This window comes from Bufo gargarizans, chromosome 2 (genome assembly GCF_014858855.1).
Source record: "Bufo gargarizans isolate SCDJY-AF-19 chromosome 2, ASM1485885v1, whole genome shotgun sequence".
NCBI lineage: Eukaryota > Metazoa > Chordata > Amphibia > Anura > Bufonidae > Bufo > Bufo gargarizans.
In genome coordinates, this window is record NC_058081.1 from 270,445,097 (window position 1) to 270,462,833 (window position 17,737).

The 17,737-nt window shown below is 42.5% G+C and overlaps 1 protein-coding gene across 3 annotated transcripts in view; it reads right to left on the reverse strand.

Annotated features, from left to right (window-relative positions):
* The window catches only part of KCND2 (potassium voltage-gated channel subfamily D member 2), a 494,989-nt gene extending 477,569 nt beyond the window's left edge, over nt 1-17,420 (reverse strand). For all 3 annotated transcript variants that reach the window (XM_044276996.1, XM_044276995.1, XM_044276994.1), the window contains exon 1: nt 16,306-17,420. In XM_044276996.1, the coding sequence (XP_044132931.1) occupies nt 16,306-17,420 (1,115 nt within the window). The remainder of the gene's footprint in view (nt 1-16,305) is intronic.
* Nucleotides 17,421-17,737: the final 317 nt, after the last annotated feature.

Here is a 17,737-nt window from a genome sequence, read left to right on the forward strand (position 1 = left end):
GTGCCCTCCAATTTTTTCTCTTTTGATTGCACTAATTTTTCATAAAGTTGCCCCAAGCAGAAAGTTATATAGACCACACCTCTTAGAAGTAAACATTCAACATGTGCAGCATGCACACTGGTTAAGCATACAGTTACATGCACACCTTCATAAAATCACCAGAACTGGAAAGACCTAAAATCTGGTTTTCAAGCTGGAATTGTTTTTTAAAAGTAGCAAACTATAAAATACAGGGACTGCCCTCCTTGAAAAGTAAGAGCACCCCCAAAACCTAAAAGTTTCCTTAAAGTAGACAACCTGATTGCAGCTGCATTGACAGACTGTTGACATGAACTTAACTTAATGTGAAATTCCCTAAACTTTCAAATGCACATGTCCAACTGTTCAATGTTTCAGTATTTTTTGCACAACTTACTGTTCTCTAATAAGTAGATTAACAGCAAAATTCACAACAGGTGTTTGATCCATGAATCGCCCAATACATTTCCTGGTTCAATTAGAATTGGTATTTAAACAGTCCTCCTCATCATGCTGTTCACATGACGACACCTAACAATTGATCAACAGTACACGCCATTGAGAAGTTTCAAGCATGATGTTCTCAGATGGAAGTGACCACTGAGTTTAGAGTGTCACAGAGTCATCAGCAGGTTGCAAAGAACATACAGAGAGACTGGAAGAGTCACAGAAAGACATAGAAGTGGACTTCCTTTGGCCACATCCCGCACTGATGACTGCTTCATTATGAACAATGCCCTGCGGAAGCGGATGATGAATGCCACACAACTCTATGCAAATTTAATGAAGGTGAAAGGCACCCAAGTGTCAAGTTAGACCATTTGAAACCATTTACATCAGCGTGGTATGCGTGCTAGATGACCGCCAAGGGTACCAGACCACACCACCAAGAACAGGCGTCATGTTCTTGCATGGGCCAGGGAGCACCTACACAGGACGAGGGACCATTGGACCTCAGTGCTATTCACTGATGAAAGTTGATTCATGCTGAACAGAAATGATGGCCACCAACGAAGTTGGAGACATCAAGGAGAACGCTATGCATCAGATACTGTTGTCACCAGGCGAGCCTTTGGTGGTGGTGATGGTGGTGTTAGTGTGTGTGTCTAGTCCATACAGAACTGCCCTACACTTTGTAAATGGGACAGTGACAAGCTCATACTACTTGAATAACATTAATCCAGTCATTGTGCCTCTGCATGAACAACACAGGGCTAATTTCATCTTCATGGATGACAATGCGCCAGCTCCTTAAGGTTGCATCATTACTGAACAGCTGCTGGAGACTGGGGCACCTCAAATGGAGTGGCCTGCACTTTCCCCAGACATGAATCCCATTGAAAACCTATGGAATCAGCTGAGTCACCGTGTAGAGGCTCGTAACTCTGTACCCCAGAACCTCAATGACCTGAGGGCCGCCCTTCAAGAAGAGTGGGATGCCATGCCTCATCAGGCAATAAGTCGACTTGTGAATAGCATATGACATCGTTGTCAAGCTGTAATTGCTGATCAAGGCCACGTGACAAGTTATTGAGACATTTTAGTGGGGGTATAGCCACCACTGTTTTATTTCAATTAATTGAGATGAGGAAATCACCATTGCATGCTTCTACTTAAATGCCCTACTTTCATGATATAATATCAATGAAGTGTGAACTTTTTAAGTTTTTCTATAAATTTTACCAATAAGCCAAATATCCCTAACTTTTTGTTAGTCATGGTATACAAAAGTGTATACATCAATATTCAACATCTACATTCAATGCTGCATGTGGTAAAGAAATGCAAGAACCACAGGAATGCACCAACTAACCTTTGCAGTCAAGTATTGGCAATTATATAATTAATTTTCACCTATACAAATTGGAATCCTAATTAACACTAATAAATCCCTGAACTTGAAACAATGTATTAACTAAGGCCTCTTTTTAGACAGGTATAATACGGTTGCTTTACTACTACTTCTGTATTATGGACACAACACCTTAACCTCCTGTAGTTCATCAGAAAATTAGTTGCAGCATCATACCTCTGGTTTTAATAAACCGGGAGAAATCTGGGTGTTGTATTATAATATCAGTACAAAAAAGCTCCTGTATTACACCTGTCAGAAAAGCGGCTCAATATCGTTATTTTTTTTAAAATTAGGGCAATTGAAAAAGACCATTTATGAGCGAAAAGGTATTTTCTGACTAATGAAAATCTTTTCCATCTGTCAGAAATATATCAAATGTTTCTCTCTAGCGATCATCGTTATTGCTATAACTGTAGTGTGTAATAGGTATTGCTAGACAAGCGGTTGGTGTATTTTACTGTATAGATCAGGTATGGACAAAGACTGTAAAAATTAAAAATTTACTGATGCTTGTGTGTATGGTGCAACCTTTTTGGCGCCTTGATCTGTATGCTGGTAGAGGTCTGGGCATCAATAAATGGTCTAGTTATGCACAGAGGGGTGATCAGATGAGCAAGCGTTCATCTTCACATTCCTTTCCTGGAAAAAAAGATCCCTTCCATATGTGACAAGCAGAGTATGCAAGCATGCTCTCCGATTGATGGAAAAAAGTGGGTTGATAACATGTACAGATGTCCATGTTATCCTCCCCCTGGGGACATGTACTGGTACATGGAGAGAAAAAGGTCTATGTCACTATCCTTTGTGTACAGCCTGTCGGCACATCTTCCACTGGCCGTCCTCTGCTCCTCCACATTCAATGACAGTTCTGCTGGCTGAAAGGGAAGGGCTGCTTTTTGTTGGCATATCTTGGGCTGTGTAACAGCTAGAGATTCAGGCCTGTTCTTATTTAAAAGTCAACAATCTCAGCTACTTTAAAACAAACCAAGATCAAGGCTCTAGCTACAACAAATCACAGGTTAAAACAAACACTTATATGAAGCTTTCACAGAGCCTCCTTTCAAAGGGATATACAGTGCCTTGCAAAAGTATTCACCACCCAGGTCTTTTTTCGTATTTTGTTACATTACAGCCTTAAAGTCAATGTTTTGTTAATCTGAATTTTATGTGTGGATCAGAACACAATAGTATAAGTTGGTGAAGTGAAATGAGACAAATATATAAATAAAACTATTGTTTAGAAATAGAAAACTGAAAATTGGCATGTTCGTATGTATTCCTAACAAAGGGGGGTGAATACTTTTGCAAGGCACTGTAACTAACAATTTATCATGGACTTATTTTAAAGCTGAGATTGGGACTGTCAGTTTTAAAAACAAAACTAGGTCTGAATCTCAATCTGTTACACAGCCTGAGATCTAGCCAGCAGGAGCAAGAGCATACCAGGTACATTCTGGGCTACTGAACTGCCACCCTGCAAGCATGTATGACATACATATAGTACATCCTTGGGAGGGAAAGGGTTAAAAAAGCAGCAACACAAATTATTACACAGTAGAATTCTATTCATCATTAGAACACAGGGCAGAGATCAACACTTTTCACCCACATAAGACATGGAAGTTTTTTTTTTTCCCTCCATATTTTTGGGGCAGGTTATTTTGCTACATAAGAAGGCACCCAAAAAATGCCAGAGCAATACTTCTCTAAGGCAGGGTTCACAAACTGCACACTTTTTTCATTGAGAAATGCTGTGGTTTTGCTATGCCGTTTTTGGTCATACAGTTGTTATAGGTAGAAAATGTGAAAAAAAATCTTGCGAAAACTATGTGTGTGGTTGTGCTGTGTGATGCTCTATAGCTGCATGCATTGCACTGTTTAGGTACATTTGCAGGTATTGTAAGGGAGGGGAGTCAGGCAAATTGCATAGGGGCTCTCTGCAGCAGTCATATAATGAATAATCTGTAACACAGAGTAACGTCCGTAGTGTATTGCGGATCCGCAATACATCTGGCCGGCGCCTCCAGAGAACTGCCTATTCTTGTCCGCAATTGCGGACAAGAATAGGACATGTTCTATTTTTTTCCAGAGCCGCGGACCGGAAAACCGCGGGCACGCTCCGGAAATGCGGATGCGGACAGTACACTGTGTGCTGTCCGCATCCATTCCTGCCCCATAGAGAATGAATGGGTCCGCACCCGTGTGAATGGACCCTTAGTCAGAGCTCAACATACAGTAGACATTACAGTTTATGTATGACCAAAAGGTAGAACAGTGGTGTCTAGTGGGTAACCATAATAAACTTACTTATTTTCTGGACCTCTGACAGGTTGTATTCGCCACATTATATGAATTCTGGAACAGTTTTGTCTAAGAATTATGGGTTGGACCTCTGTTTTTCCTCTTGAAAATCTATGAATGAACTGACAATTAGGTGTGACTATGTCAAAGGGTGTGTCCTTACAGAGCCTGACACTGACTGAATGATTGGACAGTGTAAGGACACACCCTATTGCCAAGGGGGGTGGTCACACTGAGTTCTCAATGTCTTCATATATTTCCAGGAAAAATACCAGGGGACAGCACAGTGCTATATTATTGGTATTACAAGTACTTATTAAAACATGTCAGAAGAGATGTTACTGCAGCTGATACTGTCACATTTTGCCACAGTCTCTAGCGAATATACATCTTGTTGATACCAGGTTATAATAAAGTATACCAATCCTTAGTATATTTTGTATCTTTCATTTTATTTCAATTCAACACCAAATCTCACAAGACAGTCGAAGTCCATAGTCCTCATAATGGGAGAAGCATGTAAGATAAAGAATAGTGAAAGACAGTTGTTACTGAATTTGTCCTCCATGTAGCCCCAGTAACATAAAAAATACTGGAGCAGCACTTAAAGATCAAGTTATTTCCCCACTATATCTACAGTATAAGGCTATATGTACACGACCGTATGTGTTTTTTGGTCCACAAATCCGTATGCCATCCGTTTTTTTTGCGGATCCATTGTAACAATGCCTAAAACGGACAAGAATAGAACAGGTTCTATTTTTTTTGCTGGGCTACGGAAAGGACATACTGATGCGGACACCACACATCCTATCTGCAAAAAAACAACAACACGGAAACAAACAAACAACATTCGTGTGCATGTAGCCTAAGGAATAGAAAAGTGGTAAACCAGGATGGAGAGAAATATATTAGGCTACCTGCACATGGGTGTGGGTTTGAAAACTAAATTTTCTTACTTATTTTTGTTTGGACTTCTCTATATTTTGTACCAAATGTGCATTTGAAGAGTCACTATACTTTTACACAATTTAATTTAATAGAGAATGGTATAAATAGCAAATTTCTAAATCGCTACCTTTTAAAAATATGCCTGCATCCACCTGAAAAAAAAGCTGTTAAGTCATGGTCACTAGGAGTCTCAGTTCCACGTAATTTGCAATCAGGCAAGGATACCTAGTAAGAAAGACTCAGAAGACAGCTAAGAGGAAATGCGGGGTGGTGAAAATCTAGCTAGCTGAAATCCTGAGCCTGATAAAAGAACTGCTTCAATACAGCTTATGAATTCACAGGAGCCGCCTGCCTTCGTGTAAGTGTGATTTATCCCTTCTTATCTGTGAACTACAGAGCTGAAAAGAAACATAGTGGTAAGTGAGGGAAAGGACCTCACAGCAGTACAGTGCTGACAATTCTACAGAAGGGAGATGCCCACTGCTTGTGAGAGAAATGCACCTAGCTGTGCAGCTGAAGAAGGGACTGATTAGGCTGAAATAGACATTAGTGAAGCCCAAAAAAGACCTGGTTCTTCACAATTATGATTGTACAAAGAAGCACCGCCATTATGCAAGCTTTTGTTCGAAGACTCAGGTACTGTTTAAATCCATACGTGTTTTTGCAGATTTTGATGTGGTTTTCCCCCAGACTAAAGTTTTGCAATGCAAAAGGTGAAATCTGCACTAAAAATCCACATAAACTATTGACATGCTGCAGATTTTAAAATCCACATGGCAGGCCGATTTTCTAATGGAAAACAAATGCAAAGTGTATATGAGATTTGTTAAATCACAATCACTTTGCTGGTACTGTACTATGCAAGGAGGAAAAAAAAACAGCAACTCCTAAATCCGATGCTGAACACGAACAGCAATGAAACTGCTGCACTGTACAGGAGAAATGCTAGAAACATCCTCCATAGGGAGGGTTTATACAGTACATGGCTCTTTTGTTGCAGTTTAAAAATGCATTAAAATTCATAATACCAAAAAAAGGATGGATTTTTACCGTGACTGAATTTTTTCTACAGGTGACTCATGTGCTCGTGTGAAAATTGCAGTGTGAAAATTTACTACTAGCGCTACGACAGTTTCTGGTGTAAGAAGACAAGACCCAATTTTTTGACTTTCAATGCCCATGTGACAATATTTCGTTGCAAAGGTGTTTTTATGCTGTTCTCACCACTTGGGTTTAAAAGAGAAATGAGAACTACTCCAGTAAAGGGCTGGTGCGCTTTCCACTCCAGGCGCAGGCACTGATGGAGGTGCGCCTAATTTATAATGAGGCTTGCACCTTGTCATAAATTAGGTGATGCCTACATCAGCACAGGAGAAAGTAAAAGCCGGTCTTTGATAAATGACAGCCATTGATTAATTTTAATATTGATGGCTTACTCTCAGGATCGGCTACAATATCTGACCAGTGGGGATGTGTCATCATGCACTCCACGAGAATGGCTATTTCAGAGTAGCTCCGGCACCTCAACTACACAGCTCTGTCCATTGTGAAGCAGACAGAACTGGCAACCACGGCACCGCTCCCATTCACTTTCATGGGAACAGCACTGCAGTTACCAGCTACATGGAGCTGTGTACTTCTGGTGCCACCTTCCAGAGGGACTGCGGAACAGCTGATCAGGGTGTTGGACCTCTAATGATCAGATATTGATGGCCTATTTTGAGGACAGTTCATCCATATTAAAATCCTGGAATACTACTGCAACATGTTTCACCTGTTTATAAATGCAGTCGCAGTAAAAATGCATGTTTCTTTTTTTTCCGGCTCGGTTTTCACATTGCTCTTTAAAGATGCTTGAAAACCTCATAAAAACATGCTTTTTTTTAATTTATTTTTTACTATGACTGAATTCTTGTGTTTCACCTGTAAAACTGCATAGGCAATCACCACATTGATTTCACCCTTAAAGAAAACCCAACTGAGGTAAAAATGCATGCTTTTTCTAATTTTTAAAAACCAACACAAAAGCAACGTGAAAATTTGGCCATAAAAAGCAACACAACAGCAACATATAAACCTGCCAATACTCGTCTTGCTACACCAGCCATGGTCATCTAATCAGCATGTTTACTGAATAGGTATATTCTACAGAGTACCTGCTGGCCAGCCATAGCTTGTCATTACAATCCTAGAAAGCACAACTGCTGCTGATTAGGAGTGTGACTGTGCTACCTGAAACCTCCGGAGTAGCCGAGGTCTTCACCTCCTCACCCACCCAGGGTGGCAGATGATGGCACTGCGGTGGCTCACTTCCTCTGCATGCTGATCAGACACACACTTTGCTGCCTCACTGCTGCTTACAATGACAATGCTGCCTGCCTTTATTACTCAGTGCTGGACAGAGCTACAGCATTTCTCCAACCACCATACTAAGCACTGTGCTTGCACACCGACATGCTCCTCGCATACTTTCCATGTCCTAATACAAATGACAGGAGTTGCATCCCTGCATTGATTTTCACCATGCCTTAGAACAGGGCTGGCCAACCTGCGGCTCTCCAGCTGTTGTAAAACTACAACTCCCACCATGTCCTGCTGTAGGCTGATAGCTGTAGGCAGTCGGGGCATGCTGGGAGTTGTAGTTTTGCAACAGCTGGAGATCCTCGGGTTGGCCAGCCCTGCCTTAGAAATATGTTAGAAAGCTGTATATAGGTAAATTATATCTGTGTGAGCATAGTGATGTAAAGAGAATATCAATCTAATGGCACAATGCCAGACGTTCATTTGAGGTCTATTTTGTAAAGTATTTGGATGCTAAGCTAGATACAGAAGAGTAAGGACTTGGAACTCATATGTTACGTACAGTAACATTATCAGATGCTTCTGTACATACATTTTATAATGTTGGCACCTCTGCCATCCTTAGTCAGCAAAAGTTGACTAGGCCAAGTAGAAGAATAGGCTTCACCTCTTTAAGTGCATTTTTGTGTTCAAGGCAATCATTAAAGCTTCCCTTTGTCTGAAGGACACTGTCATTTTACATAATTACATTTACTCTTGAACCTACATCAAGTACAATCAGTGCGACATTATGACAAAGTTTAAAGTAGACCATTTTTAATACCCTGCTTTTATACTAAGATTTGATCTCGCCAAGCTACAGACATAAAGCTTAATGTATACTTACCAACCTTTTAGTGTTAGCATGTGGGCCCCCCCCCCATGAATGCCTCCAACCCACCAAGGAACACACACTTATGTTCCACCCATTTAAGCCAGAATTGTCTCTACAACCCGAATTGTGTCTGCAAACCCGGGACAGTTGGCCACTAGACTAAAGCTGAACTTCCAGATGACGATACCTGTTGATGCCATGTTTCCATAGAGATCTTCTATGGGTCCATATCATCAAATACATTTAAGGGGTATTCCAATTGTAGCAAGAGACCACATAAAGCTAGCAATTGCAGTCACTAGATTATTGGTACATGTCCAACTGCTTGGGAGGTCAGACACCAAATTGCCTCAATAAAGGGGCTGTTGTAGTTGAAGTTGCAGTCAAAGAGACTATTCTTGTGGTAAGTGGGTGTTCATATGGTTGGACCCTCACCAACCAACAAGTGACGGCATTTTTCTTCTGCTTTATTATCAATATGAGAAATGTGTCCCACTAAGCTTACTTTGCTGTGAAGACGAGTCCAGTGAGACATTTCCACCACAGGCAAAATGCGGTATTACATGATGCATGTAATACAAGGGCAGCTTGGGTCCACCAGAACAGAGGCCAGATTTCTGATCTGGCTTATAGAGGGGGTCCTGAATGGGATACTCCTATCTATCTACTAGGGCATCTGGACAGGGTTGTCTTACTTTGAAATAAAATGAGAGTTCCCTTTGTGCCTCAGGTTTATAGTGTATCTTATAAAGATTTAATCAGCGTAGGTTTTAAGCGCATTGATTCAGTCACCTAAATCATGCAGTACAGAAATAATGCTTGCAGTAAATGATCATTACAAGGACTGTAAATTACAGTACACTGTTCAGCTTCAGCACCATGGACAGTAACTGTAATGACTTCATCTGTGATACACTCCCAGGAAACATGCTTATGTTCATTACCCAATTACTTCTGGACCCAATTACTGCATATGACAGACATGTGTACTGATGGATTTGTGGAATGTTTCATGATATAATTTAAAGCCCGATAAAATGCTTCTTTATTTCTGATGCATAGAGATGCCGAAGTATTCCCCACTTAACATAGCAAATAGGATGTCAAGCATCAAGTCATTGAGGCCAGTGACTGGGTGCGGTGGTCGCTGGGACGTATAGCATGTCGTCACTGCAGAAAAAAGACAGACGAGGACCACCAGAACAGGGGGTTTAACAGATGCATAATGGCGTTGTTTTCATTTCATAACATTCCCTGCTGTTAGGTTTATCTCCTAAACTCCTGGACAACCTATTTAAAGAAATGATCAAGACCAGGAAGACATGCAGGGACCACATTCCCAGGGCTTAACAGCTATGATGAAAGTGTCAATTGAATACAGACCTCAGAAAACAAAAAAGGAAATTAAAAAAAGAACAGCCCTCTTCAGCATCACATTGCCTTGGGTGAATATAAAATTGATCAATCAGATCTCACAGATGAATAATTCACTGGTGTGGAGTGTTCTTCTACAAGGAACATATAGAAAACCTGTTACCCTCCTGTTAAACCAGGCTGACCACTTTGCTATTTAGGTAGCAGTACCTTCTTTGCTTCCAGTAGGGATGAAATAATCCAATACTGATTTACACTCCCTGCTGTTCTCCTGAGAATCAATTACCAGAAAGCATGCTGACACTAACAGCAACCTTTATTCTGCCTGTAGGGTAGCTGGCTGTACCTTTCATTACAAGGGAAAAAGGTCTGCCAATGCATACTATCCAGGCATCTGACAGATCTCATGTAAAGACCATTTTAGCCTATGAGCATTCAACATATATGTCCAAAAAATGCTTTTTTGTTGCATTTACTACTTGGTTGAGGAGTTTGCGCTGCCCCACTCCTCTAAGCGGACATGGGCACCTTGTCATTTACACAGTAACTTCTGTGCCAGCGGTCCAGGCCAGCTCTCCCCTGCTGCAGACCATGACTTGACCTTCTTGCCAAGGCGTTCCAGCTCTGCCTCTATGTGCCTTATATACCCAGATGTGACAAGTCATTGGCTAGAGAAGACAAGGGAGCACATGCTGATTCTTTAAGAGCCAGAGAATACATGCGCACCCTAGTATTCCCCTGCCAATGGCTGCTCACGTATGGCTATATAAGGCCCCTTTCCCTAGGGGAGGGCCCCTGTGCTTTAGGTTATCTAGCGTGCTAGTACCAAGTGAAGGTGTGTTGTACTGTTTGTCCACCTTTGTACTGACCTCTGCCTGTTTACGGATTCTGACTCTCCACCGCCTGAGTTTTTCTGTATTGACACTTTGCCCCAGGCCCCGATCTTGGACTAGTTTCACAAAACCGTAAGTACTCTGCCCGCTCTGGCCTCGGCCTGTTTTCTGACTATGAGCGTTGCCTGATAACCTAGTGCTTTTCACGAGTGTCTCTCACCCCAGTGGGTCAGCTTCTAACCACACTGAGACTATTCCAAGAGATAATGGCTCCTCTGCAGCAAAGACCAGATCCCTGTATAAGGGTTAAAAAATAAAAAACAGGGGACTGCCAGGGTAATGGCTCTAGGTCTAGCCCAAAGCTCAAAGCAGTTTGTTGGTGCAGTGGTTCTACACCCATTGCCTTTAACACTGGCGTAGTGACGTTCCATGCACATAGATCACTACTGCAGCCAATCACTGGTCTCAGCGGTGATGTTCTTGGTACTGTTAAAGCCAGTGATTGGGTGCAGAGTAACCTGTGTGCACAGAACATCACTGCTGCAGCCTAGAAGATGGTGTCACTGGGGGGGTAGACTGGAGCACAGCACTGGAAGAAGCAGAGGAGAAAAGGGGTAAGGCTACTTTCACACTATCAGCAGGACGCATCCGACAGGCTGTTCACCCTGTTGGATCCATCCTGCCGCTATTTTGCTGTGCCGCTGGACCGCCGTTCTGTCTCCATCGACTATAATGTGAGAGGCCGCCGGACTAAAAAGTCTGACACGCAGTACTTTTAGTCTGGCGGCCTTTCGCCGTGCTGCGCCGGAGCTCCGCCCTGTCCCCATTATAGTCAATGCGGACGGAGCAGTGGTCCGGCGAAATAGCGGCAGGACGGATCTGACAGGGTGAACAGCCTGTCGGATCCGTACTGCCGCTAGTGTAAAAGTAGCCTTAGTAATTCTTCTTTTGTTATTTTAGTACCTTTACAGGACACAGACAACAATTTTTTCAAAGCCATAATTTTCTGTCAATATAGTTATATGAGGGCTTTTTTTTTGCAGGAAGAGTTGCATTATTATGGTGGCAATCCTGCCATTGTTTTTTGGGCTTTGTTTTTACGATGTTCACTGAACAGTAAAAATTACGTGTTACATTTATTCTACGGATCAGTACGATTATAGACAGAGCAATTATTTTCAATACTTAAATGCTTTGCTAATTTCAAATTTACAATAAAAATTTAAGATTTAAAAAAAGTGAGTGCATATTTTTTTGCAGGATGAGTTGTTTGATATCATTTTTTGATACATAGCCAACTTTCTCAGGGCGGCAAGGTGACTAAACCATAACAATTCATTGGCATTGGGATTTTTGGGTACCATTCACTGCATGTAATATTAAAATATAACTATGCTGGCTATTTTTGTTTATTTGCATTTATGTTTAGTTCTTTTTTTATGTATATTGTATATATATATACACACACACACACACACACACACATATACATATATATATATATATATATATATATATACACACATACATACATACACACACACAGTTTTGTTTTATCTTTATTTAACTATTTTTTAAAAAATATTTTGGTCTCCTAAGTAGAAATTGAGCCTGCAATTGATTAATTGCTTGTTCTATGCACTGTAATACTTCTGTATTATAGTGAATAGGGATTTTTACCAGCATTCTCTCACATGCTGCAAGACAGAGTGTTATAGGTGCAGTAACACTGCAGACCTAGGGTCCTTCAGAAGGCCCCGGCTGCCATGACAATTGTCTAGCACCCTGCGATTGCATTCACTGTGTGGCAATTCTGATAGCCTATGCTTAGTATAAGTCATCCATATCTGATCTGACCTGTTGTACAGTAACTACAGCGCCGGAAATCTACACAGCTCAGTGCACAGTATAATGGACAGTGCTGCTCCCATTCAGATACTGGTTACCTATCCTAAAGAGAGGCCATCAATATTCTCGGAGAACCCCTTTAAGGGGTTAAACGTTTTACATGGTAATTATAAGTCTGTGTACATTCAGCCACCTCAATCTGTGAACGCCTTAATGGTATATTCTAAGAAGGACTGATTTCATGTTTACAACAAGCATCTGTAATAACCGTTTTCAGCTAAATGCAGTCTACAATCACGCTTTTCCTGAATATCGATTATAGTCTAGCTCAGCTTGCAAAACCCCTTATCTGTCATGTAATAACATTCTAATAGGCTGCTAGCGTGCGCTTTCCACTCAAATCCGTGGTGATATACAGCTTGATACAGGGCACCAGTGCCCAAAAAATTTTTGTTGAAATGGCTTTACTGTTCTGGGGACTCTGGTTTATCATTAAAACTTAAATGCATGACATTATTTGTGTGCAGTCCGTCATTCCGGAGATTCCACTCAAATCTTCTGCTCTACTGTATTCCACCACTTCCTCTGGCTACATCAGGGCCACCATAGTTTTGGTCTCCAGTAGTTATGTGGAAGCAGAAAGTAGCAACAGTGTGGCTGGTTGAAAGGGTTTTCCCACAGGAAAGGTGTAATGTCTGATCACTAGTGGTCCCAACGCTGGGACCTCCAACTGCACTCCTGCAGGAGTGCAAAAGACATGTGGGTTAAAAGGGAGCACTGTATTGTTGCCCTGCACTGATTTCACAGTGGACATTGTGATGCCAGAAGCATTGCGCCGAAGCACTTGTAGGTGAGGTGCGTACTCATAAGTTTTGGAGCCTCCCCTTATGTGTGCGCAATAAAGCATGAGAGACCTGCAACTGAAGCCTGAGGGGGGCTGGGATCGAGAGAGACCCATGTCATAGAAAAATCATAATGACTATGTACATTCTTGCCATGGTTTCCGTGCAGAAAACACAAAAAGCTTCTGCTCACGGATTAGCATGATTGAATAGGACTAAATCCGCAGACGGATGGTAAGCATCTAAAGTGAAAATGGCAAATACATGGTTCTTTTTTGGATGTGCATTCTCCACCATGTGAACGTACCCCAAAAGGAACCCGTCACCATGAAAATGCAGAGTAATCTGCAGGCAGCATGTTATAGAGCAGGAGGAGCTGAGCAGATTGATATATATATCATTCTAGACTTTGAAGTCAGGGAGACGGTCCTATCAGTGATTGTCAGCCTTCCCTCTATGACTGTGTATACAGATATAGCTGTCAGTCACTGATAGGACCGTCTCCTGGACTTAGCAGGAATTTAAATGAATGAAATACAACTTAGGGTCCATTCACACGTCCGCATTTCTGTTCCGCATTTTGCGGAAGGGAATTGCGGACCCATTCATTTCTGATCCGGAAATGCGGACGGGTCCGCAATTCGGTTCCCCCCAAAAAATAGAACATGTCCTATTCTTGTCTGAAATTGCGGACAAGAATAGGCATATTCTATTAGTGCCAGCGATGTGCGGTCCGCAAAACGCGGAACGCACATTGCCGATGTCCGTGTTTTGCGGATCCGTAAGACACACCCGGATGTGTGAATGGACCCTTATACTGAATATTTTCCCATAAAACTATAGATCAATCTGCTCAGCATCTCCTGCTCTATAACATGCTGCCTGCAGATTACACTGTATTTTTAATAGTGATAGGTTCCCTTTAAACAGGCGGTAACCTTTATAACAGACTTTGGACTAGTGTGAGCCAGGTAACACTCTTGTATTAGAATGAACATGTTGGCGGCATACACCCGGTACATATGTGGTTGTGGTCAGGAGGTAATTTCCAAGAAAGATGTCAGCAACCACATACAAAACACTACTCTAACCCTGTGGTAGGGGTAGCCTCCCTTAGGCCTATAGTGGCATGGAAGGTTTGGGCAGGAGCTGTCAGCTATCTTTGGCACGATTTGTGGTGCGGTGCACAGGCCTCTAAGGCCCAGCAAGGGACTGCTTATATTTCTGCCGCTACTCTATGGTTCATCTGTCCATCTGAGTACTTACCACCCACCACTAAAGGACTGAAACCACTAAGTTCTCTGTGGGGGGAAAAAAAACGCACCAACTGCCTTGTGATATTTCAGTGCGGCATAGCGCCCCACAGAGGCCTTTCTAGGAAGGGGCCGTGATTCTAGATTGTACTTGCTGAAGTGATCACTGACAATGTCTTCCCTATCTTCTGTAATTATCGTATATGGATAACATGCCTGTGTTTCCCTGTAAGATTGATATATTTTAGGCTACAAAGAAACCGTCCACTGAATTACACAAAACGGAGCTAAAATAATCATTCAAGCTGGAGTCCGGGAATTATACTAAGCTTAGTATGAGGAAACTGACTCACAGGGGAAGTTATTTCATATAATTGCACAATGAAACATGAAATTGACTGAATTGATTTGAGAGTTGTATAATATCTCCACAGAAGATGCCGGTGGTTTACTAAGCAACAACATTTTAAGGCAAGTGAAACCTAAAATCTAGCGCTTATTTAAAGGTCCATTCACAATATTCCTGGCAATGTATCTGCAGATATCTGGGTAGTCTTCACCCGCCCCTTCTATAGTAGTCCCACTGAAGAACATCAGTATGAAATACCTGCTCAGAGACATACATCACATTGTGGCTGCTCCTCAGCCATTGGGACCCCCAAGGATCCTACAAAAGAGCAGGACCTGGTTCTTATTCCCGACGGAGAGTTCTCAGTGAGTTCAAAGTCGCTCTTAATAGAAATAAATAGAAAACAGCTGATGTGCAACTTTACATACAATTGTGAACGCTGTTTGTGTACACGGCCCCTATGAAGACCTCTGTTCCCCAATGGTTACAGACTACAAACAAACCATTTAATATCTGACTTTACAGTCATGATAATAGCTTCCCTCTGCCCTGTGTACTGGACAACCTACAGACTGTCGGAGAGGGTGCAGACGGAGTGGAGTAACACATGGCTGTTGGATCAGACAGCATATGGCGTGTTTGCAGTCTTACGTACGTGGGTCTTTATAGGAGCTGTAGACTACACGGAAGGGCATACAGATATTACATGAATGGATGCAAAGTTGCTTCTCTGTTTTAGACAGCTTGGAGAAAAACCTGTACATAAATTTTAATATAATAACCGGAAAAGCTGTTATCTTCAACATGTGATATATCACATATATTGCAGGGTGACATGGCATGTATCCATCCATATGCGTGTGTGTATTTATAATTATATTATATATCAACCAAACATTACAGCTGAAGAGAAGCAATCTCTCATCTTGTCTACACATGCTTACAGATGATCTACTGTAGGACCAGGAATGTTACTTCTATCTTGGGCTGGAATGGACCAGGTAAAAAACACTGGACCTCTACAAAACAAACCCTTATCTAGGTGTCGTTAAAACATATAGCAGGACAACAAGCACTACTGACAGCTATCTGCGGTATACGTCTTTGTACAGGAAACTATAGGGTCAACAAGTGAAACCTCAACAAGTTCAATGTCTAAGCTCCATGTAATCGGAGTCGATCACAGGAGAGTGGCTACAGCCCATGTTTATAGCAATGATCTATGGAAACATGAAACTGTCAATGTTGACCTACTTCTAATGTCACTGCATGATAAATGGGTAGGACATGCTACTAAACGTTATCATCCGCTCATAAATAAAGACCCCCGGTGGGGTTAGGTACACCTACTATATAGACATAACGATATTAGAAATGACACAGAGGAGCTTTTGGATCATCCTACCATGAGCATGATCAAACACCAGAAGTGACATGAGACATTAAAGAACCTCTACAATTGATAAGAAATAGAAATGTTGTTACTTCCGACAGTGCGAGACTTACCCCAGTGTTGTCATGGTCACAATGGTGTACCAAAACGCGGCAGGTATACTAGTGAATTTGCTGTTTAAGGAGCCCTTCTCTGCATAAAACATTACGGTGGCGAAGATGATGATGGCCATAGTAAGGGAGAAAAGCAGAAAGCCCAATTCTGAAGCGCAGCTCTTAAGGGTATAGCCCAATATCCGCAGGCCCTGCGAATGGCGGGAAAACTTAAAGATCCGAAAAACCCGGAACACCCTCAGGGTAACAAAAGCCCCGCTCACGTCCTCGTTGTTTGACATGACAAGACCTATGTAATAGGGCATGATGGCCACCACGTCAATGATGCTCATGACACTTCGCACAAACCGATATCGACTGGGTGCAGCCACCAACCGCAGCAAGTACTCCACAGTGAAGATCATGACGCATGCCGTATCCAGACAGAAAAAGGCCACAGCATAACGCTCACCACAGGGCAACTCCCGCATGGTCCCTGGAATGGTACCACATGGAACAGTCTCCACCACGTTGGCGAAGACGGACACTGCAATGAAGAAGCCAGTTACGTAGTAGAATACTAAAGCAAGAGTACTGGTGTGTGGGTTCTCGAAGGCCCGCCACATTTTCTGCCTCGCCGACATGGGAGGCAGTGGTCCCTCCGTTGTGCTCTCAGCGTCGGCGTCATCCATTATCCTCTCCAAGTTCTCCCTTCTCCGGTCTTTGTATTCCTCGTAACAACAGTCCCCAACAATCTCAGGGATAATACCAAAAAATGACAGTTCTTCATCGTACGCTGCAATGCATTCATGCCGTGGGTAGTGAAGCCGACCTGTGCGGTAAAAGTTGAGAATGTGGCGGAAAATGTCCGGGTCTCTATCAAAGAAGTATTCTCCCGTATCCTGATTAAAGAAAAAGTCTTTCTCCGTGCTGCCAAGGAGAGTATCCGGGTATCGGTCTAGCGTGTTTTTCCAGGTCTGGAAGCGGGTACCACTGACGTTTAATACAATCAGGTAGTCCTGAGACCTTCTTTTTTCCCCTCTGGGTGGAGGTGGCATAGGACCTGACGCCACCGGCATCCAGCCAACAGCAGCTGCCCGCGCAAAAGGTAGCCATGCTGCCACCCCAGCTGCCATTTTACCGTGGTGCGGTTATATTTAGGAGGGTACAATAAGGTGTTTAATCAGATGCTGAGAAGTTCTTCTTAAAGGGTGGTGCAGGAATCTCCATCCACATTTGGAGCAGCGGTGTGCAGGGATCAGTCTGCCCTGGGGGGCACAGGAGGATACAGGTATGCAAGCCTGGCAGTGACTGGCACACAACACATGCCTATGCCAGCTCCATTATACATCCAGCACCATCCCAGTGTCACTGAGTTCGGTAGAACAAATCCTGGGTCCCATCCCTTGCCTGGATGCTTGTGAGGCAGCTTCTACCATGTCTTGTCCAAGTG